This window comes from Xenopus tropicalis, chromosome 5 (genome assembly GCF_000004195.4).
Source record: "Xenopus tropicalis strain Nigerian chromosome 5, UCB_Xtro_10.0, whole genome shotgun sequence".
NCBI classification, from domain to species: Eukaryota; Metazoa; Chordata; class Amphibia; order Anura; family Pipidae; genus Xenopus; species Xenopus tropicalis.
The window spans coordinates 6000650-6020290 of NC_030681.2; the positions used below are offsets into that span (position 1 = coordinate 6000650).

The 19641-nt window shown below is 49.6% G+C and overlaps 1 protein-coding gene and 6 non-coding genes across 7 annotated transcripts; all 7 read left to right on the plus strand.

Moving 5' to 3' along the window:
• The first annotated feature begins 2259 nt into the window (after positions 1-2259).
• wdr43 (WD repeat domain 43) lies at positions 2260-16110 on the plus strand. The gene is made up of 18 exons (XM_002938425.5): positions 2260-2512; positions 5258-5392; positions 5603-5724; positions 6550-6670; positions 7111-7244; positions 7837-7939; positions 8807-8871; positions 9341-9509; positions 9892-9978; positions 10936-11067; positions 11511-11648; positions 11944-12030; positions 12460-12491; positions 12670-12733; positions 13129-13242; positions 13918-13984; positions 14892-14938; positions 15040-16110. The coding sequence occupies exons 1-18, from the start codon at positions 2303-2305 to the stop codon at positions 15208-15210; spliced, it is 1998 nt and encodes a 665-aa protein (XP_002938471.4). The 5' UTR covers positions 2260-2302; the 3' UTR covers positions 15211-16110.
• On the plus strand, positions 5958-6039 carry LOC116411274. Its single transcript, XR_004223022.1, has one exon. It is a non-coding gene; the product is annotated as a small nucleolar RNA SNORD53/SNORD92 (small nucleolar RNA).
• Positions 6853-6933, plus strand: LOC116411276. The gene has a single exon (XR_004223024.1). It is a non-coding gene; the product is annotated as a small nucleolar RNA SNORD53/SNORD92 (small nucleolar RNA).
• On the plus strand, positions 7463-7543 carry LOC116411275. The gene has a single exon (XR_004223023.1). It is a non-coding gene; the product is annotated as a small nucleolar RNA SNORD53/SNORD92 (small nucleolar RNA).
• LOC116411277 lies at positions 9558-9641 on the plus strand. The gene has a single exon (XR_004223025.1). It is a non-coding gene; the product is annotated as a small nucleolar RNA SNORD53/SNORD92 (small nucleolar RNA).
• On the plus strand, positions 10198-10277 carry LOC116411273. Its single transcript, XR_004223021.1, has one exon. It is a non-coding gene; the product is annotated as a small nucleolar RNA SNORD53/SNORD92 (small nucleolar RNA).
• Positions 11123-11200, plus strand: LOC116411272. Its single transcript, XR_004223020.1, has one exon. It is a non-coding gene; the product is annotated as a small nucleolar RNA SNORD53/SNORD92 (small nucleolar RNA).
• Positions 16111-19641: the final 3531 nt, after the last annotated feature.

Here is a 19641-nt window from a genome sequence, read left to right on the forward strand (position 1 = left end):
AGATCCTATCTGATCCCCCCCCCCCCCCCCCCCCCCATTGTAAGCAGCAGTCCTGCCCTGCTTTATGGCTGAGATTCTAGCTATCTGTATAACAGAGCATTCTGTCACAGTGGCACAGATCCTATCTGATCCCCCCCATTGTAAGCAGCAGTCCTGCCCTGCTTTATGGCTGAGATTCTAGCTATCTGTATAACAGAGCATTCTGTCACAGTGGCACAGATCCTATCTGATCCCCCATTGTAAGCAGCAGTCCTGCCCTGCTTTATGGCTGAGATTCTAGCTATCTGTATAACAGAGCATTCTGTCACAGTGGCACAGATCCTATCCGATCCCCCCATTGTAAGCAGCAGTCCTGCCCTGCTTTATGGCTGAGATTCTAGCTATCTGTATAACAGAGCATTCTGTCACAGTGGCACAGATCCTATCTGATCCCCCCATTGTAAGCAGCAGTCCTGCCCTGCTTTATGGCTGAGATTCTAGCTATCTGTATAACAGAGCATTCTGTCACAGTGGCACAGATCCTATCTGATCCCCCCCATTGTAAGCAGCAGTCCTGCCCTGCTTTATGGCTGAGATTCTAGCTATCTGTATAACAGAGCATTCTGTCACAGTGACACAGATCCTATCTGATCCCCCCATTGTAAGCAGCAGTCCTGCCCTGCTTTATGGCTGAGATTCTAGCTATCTGTATAACAGAGCATTCTGTCACAGTGACACAGATCCTATCTGATCCCCCCATTGTAAGCAGCAGTCCTGCCCTGCTTTATGGCTGAGATTCTAGCTATCTGTATAACATTCTGTTAGCATTTTTAATAAAGGCTGCCATAGCTGCAGAAGTTGTAGTTTACCTTCTGTACTATAGATCACCACAATGGTTCTGCAGCCTCTTCCATTGAGTTTGGGAGAGTGCCCCCCAGGTAGAGTTGCCATTTGGCCTAAAAATGATACCGGTGTTACTATAGGTACAAACGATACCGGTGTTACTATAGGTACAAACGATACCGGTGTTACTATAGGTACAAACGTTACTATAGTACAAATGATACCGGTGTTACTATAGGTAATACGGTGTTACTAATAGGTACAAATGATACCGGTGTTACTATAGGTACAAACGATACAAACGATACCGGTGTTACTATAGGTACAAATGATACCGGTGTTACTATAGGTACAAACGATGTTGGTGTTACTATAGGTACAGATGATACCGGTGTTACTATAGGTACAAATGATACCGGTGTTACTATAGGTACAAACGATGTTGGTGTTACTATAGGTACAGATGATACCGGTGTTACTATAGGTACAAACGATACAAATGATACCGGTGTTACTATAGGTACAGATGATACCGGTGTTACTATAGGTACAGATGATGCCGGTGTTACTATAGGTACAGATGATGCCGGTGTTACTATAGGTACAGATGATGCCGGTGTTACTATAGGTACAGATGATGCCGGTGTTACTATAGGTACAGATGATGCCGGTGTTACTATAGGTACAGATGATGCCGGTGTTACTATAGGTACAGATGATGCCGGTGTTACTATAGGTACAGATGATGCCGGTGTTACTATAGGTACAGATGATGCCGGTGTTACTATAGGTACAGATGATGCCGGTGTTACTATAGGTACAGATGATGCCGGTGTTACTATAGGTACAGATGATGCCGGTGTTACTATAGGTACAGATGATGCCGGTGTTACTATAGGTACAGATGATGCCGGTGTTACTATAGGTACAGATGATGCCGGTGTTACTATAGGTACAGATGATGCCGGTGTTACTATAGGTACAGATGATACCGGTGTTACTATAGGTACAGATGATGCCGGTGTTACTATAGGTACAGATGATACCGGTGTTACTATAGGTACAGATGATACCGGTGTTACTATAGGTACAGATGATACCGGTGTTACTATAGGTACAGATGATGCCGGTGTTACTATAGGTACAGATGATACCGGTGTTACTATAGGTACAGATGATGCCGGTGTTACTATAGGTACAGATGATATATTTTCCCTACATGCGGCAGCCCCAATTCCATAGGACAATGAGGGCTCTGCCCATAGGCTCCCCTTTCAGATTTGGGGTTTATCCCCCCCCCCCCCGGGCTCCCTCTCTTCCCGCTTACACGTGTGAGCCCTATGGGGGCGGCCATGACACCCAGCGCCTCCCAGCCGGGGGTGACGTCACGCCAGGGGGCCGTTGCCCTGACAGCAAGCCCCGCCCCCGCCGCTCTGCGCATGCCCCAGCCATAAACACGTGGCTTGTGTCGGAGCGAGCAATGGCGGCAGCGGGCGGCGTGTCCGGGCTGCTCCCCCCTCCCTGCGCCTTCTCCCCCCGGGGCCGGGACCTGCTGGCTCTGGCCGGAGCGGACGGGAGGATCCAGGTGTGGGACACTCAGAGCGGGGCCCTGCGGAGGGAATATGTGCCGTCTGCCCATCTCAGCGCTACCTGTACCTGCCTGGCGTGGGCTCAGGGCCGGCCCGACAAGGTGAGAGGGGAACTGGGGGCCGCATTGCCGCTCCGGGTGTGTGTGGGGCCGGGGGGGATTAGCGCCTTCTGGGCTGCGGGGAACTGTGGCCCTTTCCATGCTGTGTGTGGCCCTTTAAATCCCCCAGCACCCCACTGTCCAACGGGCACCCCTGTGTGTGTCATGGAACATTCCATCTCCCCCCCCCCTTGTCTAATATCCACTCACCCCAACTTTCCCTCCTCCCCGGGCAGCATGGCAGCTCCTGTGTCCGACTTATACTTTATTCTGTCTGCCCCCCCCCAGGGTAATAATATATCTACTGACACCCCCATAGTCTGCTGTGGGGCAGGAATATCCCACCCCCCATGTTGTGCCACAATCTATTAAATAAATTACCCCCCCCCCATATATATATTAGTGTGGGGCTGTAGATGGGCTGAGACCCATGTGGGGCTGGATTAACCATTGCAGTGCTGGATTGTGACCCCCCCCCAAAGCCCCAGTGTTGCCCCAGTTCCCTGATATCTATTCTCTCTCCTGTATCTATATTAGATAAATACCCCCCCCCAGGGCACTTTGCACCCCTTATTTATCAGCCCCAATCTGACTCTCTGCTTTTTAACTCTCCCCATTTGTTTGTCCCACTATAGAGCCCCCCCAGCCTAGAGAGTGCAGTGTCTCAGGGTATGACTGAGGGATTATACATCACCCCCCCCCCATATATATATATTAGTGTGGGGCTGCAGGGCTGTAGATGGGCTGAGACCCATGTGGTGCTGGGTTAACCATTGCAGAGCTGGATTGTGACTCCCCCCCCCCCCCCCCCCCCCCCCCCCCCCAAAGCCCCAGTGTTGCCCCCAGTTCCCTAATAGCTATTCTCCTGTATCTATATTGGATAAATACCCCACCCCCCAGGGCACTTTGCACCCCTTATTTATCAGCCCCAATCTGACTCCCTGCCTTCTGTTAATCTTTCAACTCTCTGGTGCCCATAAACCTCCCCATGTGTTTCTCACTATAGGCCCCCCCCCCCCCTGTGTAAGTTCATGTGAGGGTGCAGTGTCTCAGGGTGCCCCCCTGTGTAGCAGTCTATAGTGGTGCCGGCTGACACGCCGCTGCCACTCACACGTGCTGACTGGCTGCTTCCCTGGCCCCGCCTCCTACTCAGCATTGCCTGTCTCTCTGCCCCGGGGGCAGTCTAATAGCCCTGGTCTATATGTGTGGGTCTCTCTTAATAGGGCAGAAGGGGGAACTGACACTGCAAATGTTAGATTAAGTTCCACTTGTTGAGAGAGACAGGGCTGAGATGGTTCTGGGCCCAGGAGCTTGCAATCTAAACAGCTGGGTTACTTTACAGTTGTAAATAGAAGGGTAATAAATATTTACATGGCTGAGGTTGGTTTAGATGCTGAGGGAGACGCTGCCCCCCTATGGCTGAGCCAGTAGTGCACTGATACCCAAGTCCAAACTACAATTCCCAGCAGCCTTTGCCAGTAACAGAGTGCTGAGTGTTATTGTGGCTCCCACATGGGGGGGGGGGGGAATTCCAAGCCCAGGATGTTGGTATCACATGATTCCTGTTTATAAAGATTTTAGCGGAACTTGGGCCCAGTTCTTTCCCATGCAGATAGGGATACAGTGCTCAGCGCTCGCAAACTGGACCAGTTTATTTGTTTTTTTAAATAGGAAATCTGTATCCATGCCTGCTCCTATTGGATCATCAGCGCACCTTACAGCCATCAGATTAGTCTCAGTGAATAGGTGCTTTTAGATTGTAAGCTCTTGTGGTCCGAGCTGTCGTCTTGCTGTCTTATGTAAGGGCTCTGCCTGCACCTCCCTCTGTAAAAGGACAAAATGGGCGAATACGATGCAGCTGTGCAGTGTGATACCTGGGCCAGCGATGCCTGCTGGGTAATGGGCCTCAGCCACAAACCCCTGGGGTCTAATGATGGTGAAACGTTTATCCTGGGTGCCAGCTGCACCCAACTGTGCCAGTCTGCCTCCCTGGCAGGATGTTGGTTATATTCTCTGCACTGCTGCTTCTGACACTCAAAACAAACAGTTGAGTTTTGCTGAGTTGTTTGCGGAGTCGGGGCCAGCAGTGCAGAACAGACTCGGTGATAGTTGAACTATAAACCCAGACTGTATATTGGGAAACTGCTTCTAATTGGGCCAAAAATATATTTATGGGTTGACTTCCCCTATAAAGGAGAAGAATGTCTAAACACAGGCTGGTTTCCATGAGTAACGGGTGTAAGAGCTGCAGCCCTTGCTTTGGGAGGAAGTACTGTGAGTAGCAGGAAATACTTCCCCCACCCACTTACCTCTTTTTCAAAGGTTCCACATTGGTGCCGCCACTGAGCAGGGGAGCAGCAGCAGTTTATGAAACTTTGGGGACAGAATGAGACAAACTGCAAAAAAACAAAATTGCCAGTGGAGAAAAATATACATATTTCCACCTCTCATGGATGTGCCCTGTTGGGCAGAGGGGCACGGGCGGCTGTAGGGTTGCTGGGAATAATCAGTGCTTTGCATTATGGGAGCCTAAAAACAGGTGGGATCAGCCAGGGGGTAGCTGGGCATTTCTGCTGCCCAAACAACGCTATGGTGTGGGTTTTGCACTTTCTCGCCTCTGAACTGCAACTCCCAGCAGTAAGTTTGGCGCCCCCTGCTGTACAGTTTGGGGTGCGGGGTACCCGGGTGTGTGAGTGGCATTAAAGGGGACACTGTTCCATCTCAGCATTTCTCTCTTGTTCTTGTCAGGAAACTCATCAGAAGAAGAAAAGGAAATCCGAGGCGGCCGACAGGGATGGGAACTACGACCTTCTCACCATCGGCACCGCCACGGGCACCATTTTATTGTACAGCATCGCTAAGGGAGAGCTACAGAGCCAGCTGGTGAGTGTATAGCCAATCAGCTGTTAGCACTGTAGTGCTGGGGTTCAGGTCCAGCCGGGGCGCTGGTTGCAGGGAGTTGCTCTGTTCTTCTCTTGGGTTCCTCCAAATTTATTACATTTATTTAAGTCCAGTGTCTTGGGGTTTATTCATATAATTAGGCAGTTGGGGGTCAGTAAGGGTTCTGGGGTGCTAACTCCCGGTATCTGGCAGGTTGGCGGCCATGACAGCAGGGTGAACTGTGTGCGGTGGCACCACGAGAGCGCTTCCCTGTACAGCTGCTCAGAAGACAAACACATCATCGAGTGGAACACACAGACCTGCAAAGTCAAGTGGTGAGTTTCCCTGTCCTCTAGGGGGCGCCCTACCAGCCCTTGTGGGTCGGAAATATCCAGGGTTTCAGCCTAGTGGCTGCTTTGGCTCCTGTTCCCAGCATTCCCTGCGGGAGCCAAGCTTACTGCAGCTTTTATAGTTTTTGAAACAAAAGGGAAATGTATTGTTAGTGTCCCGGCCCTTTAAGTTTAGTCAATTATAATGGCATTTTACCCTGGCAGTGCCACCCTGGTGCCCGCTCTGATGACTCTCTCATTGGTTTCGCTTGTTTCTGAGAAGCAATGATGCCACCGTGTTCCTCTTGGCTGTCTGAGCGAGCTGGGGGCGGGGCTTGCTGGCTGTTGAACTTGGGAGGGTGGGATTTGCTGGCTGTTGAGCTTAGGGGGAGGGCGGGACTTGCTGGCTGTTGAGCTTAGGGGGAGGGCGGGACTTGCTGGCTGTTGAGCTTAGGGGGAGGGCGGGACTTGCTGGCTGTTGAGCTTAGGGGGAGGGCGGGACTTGCTGGCTGTTGAGCTTAGGGGGAGGGCGGGACTTGCTGGCTGTTGAGCTTAGGGGGAGGGCGGGACTTGCTGGCTGTTGAGCTTAGGGGGAGGGCGGGACTTGCTGGCTGTTGAGCTTAGGGGGAGGGCGGGACTTGCTGGCTGTTGAGCTTAGGGGGAGGGCGGGACTTGCTGGCTGTTGAGCTTAGGGGAGGGCGGGACTTGCTGGCTGTTGAGCTTAGGGGGAGGGCGGGACTTGCTGGCTGTTGAGCTTAGGGGGAGGGCGGGACTTGCTGGCTATGTTATTTGTGTATTAAACTGATTTCCCCCCCCCCCCCCCCTCTTAAGCAAATGGAAAGGGGACAGCAGCAGTGTGAGCAGTTTGTGCATCAGCCCCGATGGGAAGATGTTGCTGTCGGCGGGACGGACCATCAAACTCTGGGATCTGGAGACCAAAGAAGTCTACAGGGTAAGCGCTGCTTTCCTATTGGTCGGTATCCCTGGTTGGCAAACGCTCATCCTGTAAATCCCCTCGTTACTATATTTACTCATCGGGGTCTGGGATTCAGTATCAGTATACATGCACAGCCCCCACCCTTCCCTGCCCCTTGATGGGGTAAGTCGAGCAGAGGGGCATCTGACTTGGGGCCAATACTGTGATGATGCCAAACATTGTGGTTTCAACTCACTGATTTCGGTGAAGACCCCTTTACCTTGGCTGTGTCTGAGTATTGGGAGCTCCGCCCCTTCCTGCGCTGAGTGAGCCAATCAGGGGGCTCATTGTGGGTCTGTGTTGGTACCGGCGCTGTTTGCCCCACATTGAATTACTTGCCGTTATTCCATTTATGTGGCTGCTGCCTGCACTGGTACCTCAGTGTCTCTCTCGTGACTGTCGCGCTGTCTCTCTAGCAATTCACAGGGCACTCGACAGCAGTCACGTCGCTCCTGTTCCTGACGGTCCAGCCTCCCCGCGAGCCAGTCCCAGACACAACGGGTCTCTATTTCCTGTCGGGCGCCGTGCACGACCGGTTAATCAGCGTATGGTAAGTCATTGGGTCATGTGATTTATACGCTTTGTGGTACTACATTATCTGCAAGGGAACCCCAACATATGGTGTCTGTATAGCGCCCCCTGGTGGTCAGGCCTGGGATAGAATCGCTAGGTGTTAATGTGTAGCTCCATCCTGTGACTCTCGGGATCGATATAAAGTGCTGGTATCGTTCCAAATGTTCCCCTTTTGCCTCTGGTGCTGATGGGCCAATACTGTGATGATGCCCAACATTGTGGTTTCGACTCACTGATTTCGGTGAAGACCCCCTTACCTTGGCTGTGTCTGAGTATTGCCTGCACCCCCACCATTGAGCGAGATAGTTGGGGGGCTCGTGTCTGTTTCAGCCTCAGTACCTGTACTGTCTGCAGGTCAATGAAGACTGCGCTGCCATTGGTTAACAGAGCAGCATGGGTGGGACAGTGGGTTGGTTCCACTATAGGGGGTGTGGCTTTACAGAATTACATTAGACATGAAATACAATAATGAGCTGTTATTATCCATTAGCCATTCTGGGTGGTACTTGTAGCAGTAATTACAGCCACGGTCTGTAGCGCTGATCCACTAATGGCTGCTCTGCTTTTAGGCAGGTTCGGTCTGAAAAGAAGGACAAAAGTTCTGTCCTGTCATTCACTCTCACAGAACCCCCCGTATTCATGGACCTGAGTGCGCCTGAGAGCAAAGAGGAGGTGAGTGGGGTTGGGGGTGATTTGGGGGCAATGGGGAAATACTGTACCTCGTCCTGGTGTTGCTTTAAAGGGTAACTAAACCCTGCGGCACAGCGCGGCTCAACCAAACGTTACTCAGCTGTTGCCGGACTACAAATCCCAGAATAATGTAACATATAATGAAGGGTGAGGCATGCTGGGAGCTGTAGTCCAGCAACATCAGGGCTGTATTCTTAAAGCAATATTGCCCAATAAAACTGCATTAAAATGCAAGAAATCCCCCAATGAGAATCCCAGCTGATGTGAGTAAATCCGGCTCCCTGTTCTCTGTTCCTGCAATTGGAGTTGGGAGCAATAAGCACAGTTTCCCAGCACTGAACAAGTCTGTCCCTTTATCCCCATGTCTGATTCCTGTGCCATATAATGACGGGAAAAATGCCATCATTATCTCTATATGTAAGGTACCAGCAAGGGGCCTGACACAGTGCTGGGAATCAGCATTCTCATTGGTCACTTCTCTTGCACTTATAATCACATGTTGCTCAGTAGAAGGCTCATTGGGGAATTTCCTTGCATCTAGAATCACATATTTCGGCAACTTCTATAGCAACACTAGGGGGCGCCGTGGGGCAGCGTTATGGTTGGGTTTATATCCCCTTTAACATGGGAGGTTAAGGGATCCGCTATCTGGCCTTCAGGGCTGTTAACCCTTACACTCCCTGTTTGTCAATAAACAGCGAGATCATTGGTGTGGGCCATACTGAATCGGCGTTTCTGTACGTGATATACGGATATCAACCGTCCCACTACACTCACAGACCCTTAGATCCCCCATTTGCCCCTCTGTATGGGCCCAGTCACTTACCAACCTTCCTTGTTGTGTTTCAGCCCCTGAAGCTGGCGGTTGTGTCCCGGGACGGGCACTTGCACTTATTCGAACATGTGTTAAACGGGTAAGAGCTCGGGGTGATGTCCCTTTATAAAGGGGTGGGTTCACCTTTATATTAACTTTTGGTATGTTATAGAATGGAGAATTCTAAGCAACTTTTCAATTGGTCTTCATTATTTAATGTATTCACCTTCTAACTCCTTGTAGCTTTCATATGGGGTCACTGACCCCAGGAGCCAAAAAACTATTCTGTGAGGCTCCAGTTTTATTGTTTTTTCTATTCAGTCCCTCTCCTATCCATATACCAGTCTCTCATTCAAACTACTCCCTCGTTGCTAAGGTAATGTGAACCCTAGCAACTAGATAAGTGCTGAAATTCCAGAAAGTCGCTGAACAAAAAGTTAACTAAAAAAAACCCACTAAGATCAATTGCAGATGCAAAAGTGAACAACTCCTATAAGTGTCTGGCTAATTGGATTTAGAATTTCATTTTTATATTTGCTGATGTTTTACATCCCCTTTCCTCTCCTAAGGACCCACAAGAAGCCGATTGCGCCTACTTGTACCGTGCAGATCGCGACGTCGGGCAGCGAGAGCGCCACCCCCAAACCTGTCCCTATTCTGGCGGCCTCTTTCTGCGCAGACAGACAGTCCCTGCTCCTGTTCTACGGTAGCACCCTGCAGCCCATCATTGAGAAAGTGGTAAGTGTCTCCCCGGAGCGCAGGGGTTTGGCCACTTCTGCCCAAGCTTTGCTGTGATGACTTTACATTGTGGTTTCCATCACTGAACGTGCAGTAGTGAGGACACTCATTTCCTTGGCTGTGTCTGAGCGAAGCTTCCAATCATCTGCCCCCCCTGTTCCCTGTCACTGGAGGGCGATGTCCAATCACAGATCATGTGGCCAAACTATTCTGCATTAGTTATGATGTGCCTTGGCGGTTACGGCCGACCGGTTACCCTGTGCCTTGGCGGTTACGGCCGACCGGTTACCCTGTGCCTTGGCGGTTACGGCCGACCGGTTACACTGGCACATAACTGTGGGCACCGCCGCTCCTTAACGATACCTCTGTCCTTTCCCATCAGGCACTGAAGACCGATGAGCCCAACATTTGCCTTATTCGCGACATCCAAAAGACCGTGGCGCTCAGAAAAGACGCGCCTGTAACTAAGGTAGGTTACACCTGGCTGGGGTGCCCCCGAGCCCCCTTACCCATAGCTGCAGCCCTCCAGCTCCTTCTGTAGAACTCCCTGCAGTGCAGGGAGGGACAGTTCTACACTGAGAAGCCATAAAGTTTCTTTGCCTTTGGCTCACTGTGTTTAATGTTGGGGTGCTGGGTACCCTATAATGGTTTCGGCAGGTTGGTGTTGCCTTGGGGGGGGGGGGGGGTCGTGCTGTGATGATGATCAGAGAATGGTTTCGCACACTTCTGAGACCTAGTGATGTGCCAATCTCTTGGCTGTCTGAGCATGCCCACTAACCCCCTGCACCCTGGCCTTGTAAATGGCCGTTGGGCCCCCTCCCCCCTCGACTGTCATGGTACAGCAGCCCATATATATACCCAAGGGGCTGCTTAGATACGTCTCCAATGTGGGGCTCATAGGAAAGAAACAGGTGTTTGCATGATGGCCCCTCCCTACAGAACCACAGAAATTAGCCCCCCACTTCATTATTGGACCATGACCACAAAGATTTGCCAGTGCCTCCTTCACCTCAGTGTAGTTCTGTTTCTACCTTCTTGGAGCCCCAGGTTTGTCCCCACTACTCCTTCAGTGTTCCCCTCCTTGTCCCCCAGTAGGAGACACGGAGGTCGCCGCCCACTCTTCCTCTGCTCCAGCCTCGCCCTTTATCCACTCGGAGATACTTAAATCAGCAGAATCCTTTAGCTCCAAACACCACTTTGTTCCCACCCACTCTAAGCCCCAAAGATTTGCCCAATTGCTGGAGATCCTGTGTTGCTTCTCAGTGATTGGGTAACGGCACATGATCCTGTGGGCAGCAGTAACTGTTCCCCATTTATGCCCTGAGGGTGGCAGTGAGTGACTTGTGGCCCATGAGAAGGGCATTGGGGTAAATACCAGCCAGAATGTGCCCAGTTCATAATAAAATGCACTTTCTCTTCCCTTAAGGTGAAAACTCCAGTTGTAAATTCAGACTCCAAAGTTCTAACGCCGGGGATCCCAGGTCACAGCTCGGCAATTTCAGCCGCCATGGCACAAACCAAAAAGCAGGAGAGCAAGAGGAAGCCCGGAGACATTGAGGTGAGCCCCCCCCTTTCCTAAAATGGCCCCCGGGCTTTGCTTTTACCGATTGGTCCTGCAGTGATGAGTTGCCTCTGGTTTCGCTTGTGTCCGACAAGCTGTGACGACGCATCTCTCTTGGCTGTCTGAGCAGAACCACCTGATCCGTTCTATTGCTTGGGGGCCCCTTGCCCGACGGTGCAAACAACTTGCCGTTAATTCGGGCTCATTAAATAAAGATTGTTTGTAACCCTGTAGCAGCCAGTCAGCAGTTGGCATTCAATATTGTAAGCAGATTTTTGATTGGCTTCTGTGTTAGGCACTTGGCACTCCGCGTGGTTCTAGAATGGTGTTCAAGAATATCCGTTATTTATCTTTGCTTCCTCGGTTCCTTCTGATTGGCTGCTGCCTGTATTTTCCAAGTCTCCATTTATCGTTAATGTGCAATTGGTCTCTCCCCCCAGGCCAGCATAGAGGATCGGCTCGGCGCTATGGATATAGACACCGGCAAGGCGCCGGGTAAGGGGGCTCTGCCGCAGACTGACAACTTTGCCGTGTTGCTGGTACAAGGGCTGGAAAGTAACGACAGCAACATCCTGAATGTAAGTCTTGGGGGGGCGGCACTGTGATTTATTGGCTGGGGGTGGGGGGTGCTTCATTACTTATCTGCATCCCTTCAGATGTTGGGTTACAACTCCCAGCACCCACGGTCTGCCTTTGTGCTAAAGGGCTTGAAGATTGTCCTTAAATTCCATAAATTCTGTCCATGGGCAGTTGGTAGGGGGCTGTTGCTATGGAGCTTCGTGTAAGTCAAGAGAGGGTCATTATGCCTTCAGTGCCTCTTGCTCTGTGCCAAGTCCCCTGTATCAACAGTCCTCTTGTGTTTGTGTCTTGCAGAAAGTCTTCCAGACAAAGAGCGATTCCATAATAAGGAAGACGGTGGCCCGGATTCCGGTTTATGCCGTCATCCCCCTGGTGCACGAGGTGAGATTCTGCTTTTCCCGTGTAACCTGAGAGTCAATGGGGCAGTAAGGCCCCCCATTCCATCCAACATATCTCCCCCCCCCCTTCCATCCAACATATCTCCCCCCCCTTCCATCCAACATATCTCCCCCCCCTTCCATCCAACATATCTCCCCCCCTTCCATCCAACATATCTCCCCCCCTTCCATCCAACATATCTCCCCCCCTTCCATCCAACATATCCCCCCCCCCCTTACCTGTGTGCTAGCCGCTGTCCCGTGCCATTTATGACATGGATACCAGGCTGCAGCCCTGTGCCCACTTTCTAAGTCTTCTCCTGTCACAATTGCTCTGTTCTGACCCACACTTGGGGGGGGTCACGGAGGGCAGGAACACGGGATGCCCCGGTGGTGTTGGCCGGCTGCTAATATACCTGTGTTTATTTTTTAGCTTACGAAGAGGTTACAAGGACATCCCTTGAGGTGAGTAGAATGGGCGCCCGTTACGCAGTCTTTAGGGACCTGAGTGATGAGATCACAGAACACACTGCATTCAGTTTCTATGGGGTGGGGAGGGGGGTATAGGGTGGCACTAGTACACCCACCGGCTGCCCCACTGTTTCTGGCTGTTCCTTTATGTGCCGTGTCTGTTTCCCCGCAGTGCCGTACAGATGGTTCGGTGGCTGAAGGCTGTACTGGTCCTACACGCGTCCTACCTTTCTACAGTAAGTGACTCCCTACTGTCTGACTCGGTGTTTATCACTAAATTAGGGGACATTCTGTGCTGGAATTGGGGGTTTCTCTCTGTTTTTATAAATTGGCAAAATATTGTAAACCTGTGCACAGAGCTGCTTATGGGAAAAGCTGCCATGTTGCCTGGTGGGGCAGATATCTCCTTAGACCCTAAGGGAGGTGGCAGACGGGAAAGAGTAGTTGCCCGCGACAAATCTCCCCGACATGGCATCCGACCGGCAAGGTAGAACGCCAGTGGGACTCGGCCCTTCTGCAACCAGTGCTTTATTTGCATAATGGTACAAGCCACGCCTTTAATGGCAGACCACACCCATACACGTGTGTGACACTTACACGCCCGGGGTAATAGTGAGTTTCCTCTCTGCAGTTGCCCGACCTGGTGCCCCAGCTGGGGATGTTGTACCAACTCATGGAGAACAGAGTGAAGAACCTCCACAAACTCTCTCGTCTCAACGGGAAGCTCTACCTGCTCATAACACAGGTACGGTGTCCCGGGGGGGGGGAAGGGTGTTAGTGCCTGCTCATAACACAGGTACGGTATCCCGGGGGGGAGGGAAGGGTGTTAGTGCCTGCTCATAACACAGGTATGGTATCCTAGGGGGGGTTAGTGGCTGCTCATAACACAGGTATGGTATCCTAGGGGGGGTTAGTGGCTGCTCATAACACAGGTACGGTGTCCTGGGGGTGGGGGGGGGTTAGTGCCTGCTCATAACACAGGTAGGGTGTCCCGGGGGAGGGGGGTGTCTTGGGGGGTGTTAGTGCCTGCTAGTAATAACAAGCTCTACCTACTCCTAACACAAATATCATGGGAGTGGGGATGTTACTAATTGCTAGTAATTGTTTAATTGTTTAATGAGCATTTAGCTGAGGCTAGTGAAGACCAATTGAAAAGTTGCTTAGAATAGCTAATATTAGCTGAAAGGTGACCCCCCACATCACCACAAAGATGCCCTTAGATTGAGAACTGCAGGTCCCATGTGTATAGATTCTATTTCAGGGGGGAGTGTATGTCAGGTGACTCCCATTGGTTGATGCCCGGGACCAACTTTCTGCCCACGCCCAGTAGGGTTTGATGCTTTATAGTGCACCTTGGGGTAGAATTGGTGTTACTGACCCCCCCTTACCTGCTTCTCCCTGTGCTTCCCCCCTGGTGCAGGTAACGGCGGCTGAAAGGGTCCAAAGGACAGAACTGGATCAGGAGGCAAAACTTGTTTATGAAGAAGGTGAGTGAAGAGCCAATTGGGAACTAACTTTATAAAGTGCGGTGCTGGGAGTGGCTTCAGGGGCGGGATCATTAAACTCACACTCCTATTGGCTGTCAGCATGCGTAGCTGTAGGGGGGTTGTTTACCCCAGATGGAGTGGGGCAGATTGTCAGGGTGGGCACTGTCAGTTCTCCAGTAAACAGTCAACTTTTACACATTATTTTTCTTAATTTTTATTTATTTTAAAGGGGAACTACAGCCAAAAACTGTTGCCTAATAAAAGAAAATTAAATTCTAAGCAATTTTACTTTGACTAAAACATTTCAGTGGCTTTAAATGTTGTGTGATTGCTACTCAGCGCATTTCTCACTCTGGGAACCATGCAGAATTAGCTGGCTTGTGTTTCAGAAGTCAGAACCAGCAGTGCAACCCTTTAAAATCAATTTAGTTTTTTTAAAATTGTGTTTGTCTGCAGGATCCCATTTATGTTCCCTGTTGCTTTTTTCCCATTTGGATCGAGGCATCTGGGGTTGATGGAAACACATTCTGGGCAGACATGGGGGGGGCTGTTATGGGGTGCTATTAGTAGCAATCCCTTCTTACCCCTCTGCCCCCCAAGCTTAGTGTCACTAAGGGAACCTTTTACAACCCTTGGTTCTAGAGAAAGCCAAGGGGTGCCGGGCTTCATACAGAGCAGTATATACCTGCAAGCTATGGAAGCCCAACAGGTTCAAACAACCAAATAGTCTCAACTGTAAATATCTATATTCTACATGCAGTTGTACAGTCTTTGCCAAATACATGGCTGTAAATACCTTGGGTGGGGGGATACTTGTTTATTTCACTAAGGAGGTTGGACAGAGGCTGCACATAGGAACCAATCGGAGGCCTTGTTTCATTATACTAACTGCTACCTTCTGTTTTAGAATCTTCGGAAGAGTCCGATGAGGAGCGGCAGGGCGAGCAGGAGTCTGTAAGTGCCCATATGTGGGTTGGCTTGTGGGGCGGGGGGGCACAGTGGTCGCTGTGTGTTGGGCTGTATCCTAATGACTACTCCTGTGCATTGATTTGTAGGAGGATTGGTCAGAAGGAGAAGAGGAGGACATGGAGGAAGAGGAGGGTGAAGGGCAGGATAAAGAGGCTGAGACTTCCGAAGAGGAGGAATCTGACGCAGAAGACATGAGTGTGGGCAAAGTAAATGGGGATTCAGATCCGGACGGTGGCAATGAAAGTGAAGAGGAATAGACTCTGCCCCTCAGTGGCCCCCTGGCTGCTCCCCGGGGCCCCTCGGCCTCACCAGTTCACTGTGCAGACTTGAGCCCTAGCGGTCCCTGAGGATTTCAGCCGACAGAATGTTCGCCGTGACCTGCCTTTGTCCCAACATCAGATCCGCTCTCTGCGCCGGTTCCCCCCCCCCGGCGACCCGGTCGCCTCTCTATGGACCCTTTTCATTTGTGTTTGGAATAAACGAACCACTACCGCCGTATGGTAAACGTTTTATTTTTTAATTGAGTTTTATTGAGTTTGCGGCCGCAAGACAAAATACGGCCCCCTCCCCCCCATATTCACTTGTGTTACTGACCCCCCCCACGGGACGCGGTCGCCATGTTGTGAAGTTAAAAAAAAACTTAAGTTTTTGTTCGTCAATATATTTCATTAATTCTCCCGCGGTAACGAGACTCCACCTGTTGGCCTGCGCCATTTACTCGGGGGGGGGGGGAGCTTTCCATTACACAAATCCCGCCTTCTGCGCTTAATTTGAGATTTGGAGCAAAAAAAAAAAATCTGAAAAACTTTGATTTTTGCACAATGAATAAGGAATCACCCCCCGTCAGTCTGTACATAAGGACGGCCCAGGATGGCGCCATAACTCCTCCCCCCCCATACCGCGGACTTGATTTTATATATTCTATGCTTTTTTTTTTTTTTTCATTTTGCGCAAGAGATTGTGGGGTCTCCATTTTGTATTTGGTAAAAACCAGTTTGATTTTTCCTTTTTTTCTTTTTAATTTTCCAGAGAGCGGGACTGCACTGCTTTATCCACCGGTATAATGTACAGTATATTTGTCTATAAACGGAGCTGTTATTGGCCAATGCCGTGATGCCTCCTCTGTAAAGTGAATAAATATATATAGTTCTCCTTTATCTGCTCGCTCGTGTTGTTGGGGTACAGTCCTTTTAAAGGGGAAATGCCACCTGTAGGTGCAGTCAGATTCAGTCCTTAATTTAAAGGACAACTAAAGCTCAACGAAGATCAAGCCGAGGAATGCAGATTCTCCTGTTCATCTGTATCAGCCTAAGGCTCCCCCAGCCCTTTAGCAGGGAAAATATGTGCCCTCCAGTAGCCCCCCATCTTCTTTTCCAGCACTTGCTCTGGGCTCTTGTCACTTACCTGCACTTAGGGACCCCTACCCCCCAATATACTATAAATATATATTTATATTTATAGTATATTTATTAGAACATACATACATACCGGGCCCAATATACGGTATATATACACTAGGACGGGCACACAGCCACAATACAAGTCTGATTACTAATAATCTGGAGTCATGTTACATGGCAGCATAGAAACCAGTGCAGTCTGGATCAGAATTGATCCATAATCATAGCATCAGCTCCTATGGCAGATGAACCTCACTTCCTGCTTGATGATTTCCCCGCCCCCTAAGCTTCTCAGCAGCTGCCCAGAGCCCACTGAGCACGTGCAGTGCCACTGACACACAAAAGACGGCCTAACAAGACCCAAGATGGGGGGCTGCTGTGGGCAAATATAAAGACCTGGATCATTACTGTTATAGGGCTGCTGAACGTCTGGGCTGGTACAGTAAGTAACATATAAAACAGCATTTCTAGGCACATTCATTTATAGGATTTAGTTCTCCTTTCTTATTTGATATCAATAGAAATGTAATACAAGGTAAAACTAAGGGGCGTGGCCTTTCTGTAATATGTAAGGTGTAAGTCATTGTCATTGGATGACAGCCAGTCTAGCAGAGCCCCGCCCTTGAGGGCTCTATGGGACGGTCACTTTGCATTTCACAAATGTCCGACTTTATAAAAATGACTTAAATGCTCTTTATTGGATACGGTTTAAAGTTGGGGTGCAGGGGGTGTTGGATTTAGCAACCATTAAAGCCCTCCCGGCCACAGGGCCGATGGTTTATGACCATGACCCTGTGGCCTCTGTACTGGGCCCCCCAGCCCCTGTGTCACAGCAATAGGAAGGTGAATGGGGCGGGTCGGGGGAGCCCGGGGTTCCTAAGCACAAATTATATATTGATTTGGGTTTTTATTAATTTAAATCTATAATATACTTTCCTTACACTGTATGAGTAGAGCAGGCTCTGCTGTATTTATGTTCCACTGAGCCAGGAATAATACAGAGCTCCGGGGGTGCCCCACTTTCATTGCAGGGGTGTATATACTGCCGCCCATATACTCACTGAGAGAAGGGGGTCCTCAGGGGCGGGGCTGCAGTATCCAGAGATTCATTTTGCCTCAGAATGGGGGGAGTGAGCAGAATGCACAGTTTTTATTGGATCTGCGGCAGATAGACCAGCTTTACACTTTTAGTATGAAGTAGAGAGTGCTATTGAAACAATTTGCAATTGGTCCTTTTTTTTATTTATATAAAGTATTTTGTCATTTTGTTCTGTAGCTATCTAGATGTTAGGGTCCAATTTAAACCTAGCAACCAGGAAGTGATTTGAAAGAGACAGGAATATGAATAAATATAAATAAAAAAGTTATAAAAAGGAACAATAAAATTGTAGCTTCACAGAGCAACTGTTATTGGCTTCTGGGATCAGTGACCCACATTTGAAAGCTGGAAAGAGTCAGAAGGAGGCAAATATTTATAAAAAGAGGGAAGGGAAAGGGACAGACACAGTGACAGTTACACATAACTATAAACCCAGTGAGAATGAGGGATGAATGGATATTGGGGAGTTGTATCAGGAGTCAGAACCAGCAGTGCAGGGAAGGGAAAGGGACAGACACAGTGACAGTTACACATAACTATAAACCCAGTGAGAATGAGGGATGAATGGATATTGGGGAGTTGTATCAGGAGTCAGAACCAGCAGTGCAGGGAAGGGAAAGGGACAGACACAGTGACAGTTACACATAACTATAAACCCAGTGAGAATGAGGAATGAATGGATATTGGGGAGTTGTATCAGGAGTCAGAACCAGCAGTGCAGGGAAGGGAAAGGGACAGACACAGTGACAGTTACACATAACTATAAACCCAGTGAGAATGAGGGATGAATGGATATTGGGGAGTTGTATCAGGAGTCAGAACCAGCAGTGCAGGGAAGGGAAAGGGACAGACACAGTGACAGTTACACATAACTATAAACCCAGTGAGAATGAGGAATGAATGGATATTGGGGAGTTGTATCAGGAGTCAGAACCAGCAGTGCAGGGAAGGGAAAGGGACAGACACAGTGACAGTTACACATAACTATAAACCCAGTGAGAATGAGGGATGAATGGATATTGGGGAGTTGTATCAGGAGTCAGAACCAGCAGTGCAGGGAAGGGAAAGGGACAGACACAGTGACAGTTACACATAACTATAAACCCAGTGAGAATGAGGAATGAATGGATATTGGGGAGTTGTATCAGGAGTCAGAACCAGCAGTGCAGGGAAGGGAAAGGGACAGACACAGTGACAGTTACACATAACTATAAACCCAGTGAGAATGAGGGATGAATGGGTATTGGGGAGTTGTATCAGGAGTCAGAACCAGCAGTGCAGGGAAGGGAAAGGGACAGACACAGTGACAGTTACACATAACTATAAACCCAGTGAGAATGAGGAATGAATGGATATTGGGGAGTTGTATCAGGAGTCAGAACCAGCAGTGCAGGGAAGGGAAAGGGACAGACACAGTGACAGTTACACATAACTATAAACCCAGTGAGAATGAGGGATGAATGGATATTCGGGAGTTGTATCAGGAGTCAGAACCAGCAGTGCAGGGAAGGGAAAGGGACAGACACAGTGACAGTTACACATAACTATAAACCCAGTGAGAATGAGGAATGAATGGATATTGGGGAGTTGTATCAGGAGTCAGAACCAGCAGTGCAGGGAAGGGAAAGGGACAGACACAGTGACAGTTACACATAACTATAAACCCAGTGAGAATGAGGGATGAATGGATATTGGGGAGTTGTATCAGGAGTCAGAACCAGCAGTGCAGGGAAGGGAAAGGGACAGACACAGTGACAGTTACACATAACTATAAACCCAGTGAGAATGAGGGATGAATGGGTATTGGGGAGTTGTATCAGGAGTCAGAACCAGCAGTCCAGGGAAGGGAAAGGGACAGACACAGTGACAGTTACACATAACTATAAACCCAGTGAGAATGAGGGATGAATGGATATTGGGGAGTTGTATCAGGAGTCAGAACCAGCAGTGCAGAGAAGGGAAAGGGACAGACACAGTGACAGTTACACATAACTATAAACCCAGTGAGAATGAGGAATGAATGGGTATTGGGGAGTTGTATCAGGAGTCAGAACCAGCAGTGCAGGGAAGGGAAAGGGACAGACACAGTGACAGTTACACATAACTATAAACCCAGTGAGAATGAGGAATGAATGGATATTGGGGAGTTGTATCAGGAGTCAGAACCAGCAGTGCAGGGAAGGGAAAGG

What these genes read in the sequence shown, in the direction of transcription:
- wdr43 (XM_002938425.5), top strand. Translation starts at nt 2,303, where the DNA reads ATGGCGGCAGCGGGCGGCGTGTCCGGGCTGCTCCCCCCTCCCTGCGCC. An exon ending in AGCCCATCATTGAGAAAGTG is followed by an intron (nt 9,510 to 9,891) that starts GTAAGTGTCTCC and finishes CTTTCCCATCAG; the next exon opens with GCACTGAAGACCGATGAGCC. An exon ending in GGAAGCCCGGAGACATTGAG is followed by an intron (nt 11,068 to 11,510) that starts GTGAGCCCCCCC and finishes CTCTCCCCCCAG; the next exon opens with GCCAGCATAGAGGATCGGCT.